At 43.1% G+C, this 857-nt stretch overlaps 1 protein-coding gene across 1 annotated transcript in view; it reads right to left on the reverse strand.

Annotated features, from left to right (window-relative positions):
- senp6a (SUMO specific peptidase 6a) overlaps positions 1 to 857 on the reverse strand; it is a gene marked incomplete in the record, with an annotated part of 27,391 nt that overhangs the window by 19,186 nt on the left and 7,348 nt on the right. Inside the window, 1 exon segment of the mRNA XM_037685678.1 lies at positions 482 to 588. Within this exon segment, the coding sequence (XP_037541606.1) occupies positions 482 to 588 (107 nt within the window).

Here is an 857-nt window from a genome sequence, read left to right on the forward strand (position 1 = left end):
CATTTCTGTAATCTGCCGAGTCATTTCTGTAATCTGCCGAGTCATTTTGATAATCAGCCGAGTCATTTCTGTAATCTGCTGTCATTTCTGTTACCTGCTGAGTCGTTTCGGCTACCAGCGGAGTCATTTCTGTAATCTGCTGAATCATTTCTGTAATCTGCTGAGTCATTTTGGAATCTACTGAGTCACTTCTGTAATCTGTTGAGTCATTTCTGTTATGTGCCGAGTCACTTTTGTTACCTGCTGAGTCATTTATGTAACCTAGGGGAGTGGTGGTGCAGAGGTTAGAGAAGATGGGCCTGTGATCAGAAAGTCGCAGGTTCAACTCCCGGTACCATGACCTTCTGTGTCACTAGAAGCTTCCCAACATGACTGTTTGTTAAATGAAATAAAGTGTTTGGTTCTTCCTGCCGTTATCATCTCAAACAAACAAAACCGTCATGAAACAGGATGAAACCATCTCCAAAAGAACCCAACTTACTCGAGTCTTTTAGGACCCAGTTTGTTCCCAGGTCTCACAAGGCTGTTCGACCGATTTTCATGCGTTCTTGAAGAATCAGAAGAACAGAGGTTCCTGAAAGAACAAGACTGGATAAAAAATTAGAACTGTTACAGAAACATCACAGAGACGGAACAAGTTCTACCTAACAGAACCTCAAAGGTCTGAAGTAAAGGTTCTACCCAACAGAATCTCAGACGTCTGAGGTAAAGGTCATACCTAACAGAACCTCAAACGTCTGAGGTACAGGTTCTACCCAACAGAACCTCAAACGTCTGAGGTACAGGTTCTACCCAACAGAACCTCAAAGGTCTGAGGTAACGGTTCTACCCAACAGAACCTCAAAGTTCTGAGGTAA

Source organism: Nematolebias whitei, chromosome 12 (genome assembly GCF_014905685.2).
Source record: "Nematolebias whitei isolate Nwh7 chromosome 12, NemWhi1, whole genome shotgun sequence".
Lineage (NCBI taxonomy): Eukaryota > Metazoa > Chordata > Actinopteri > Cyprinodontiformes > Rivulidae > Nematolebias > Nematolebias whitei.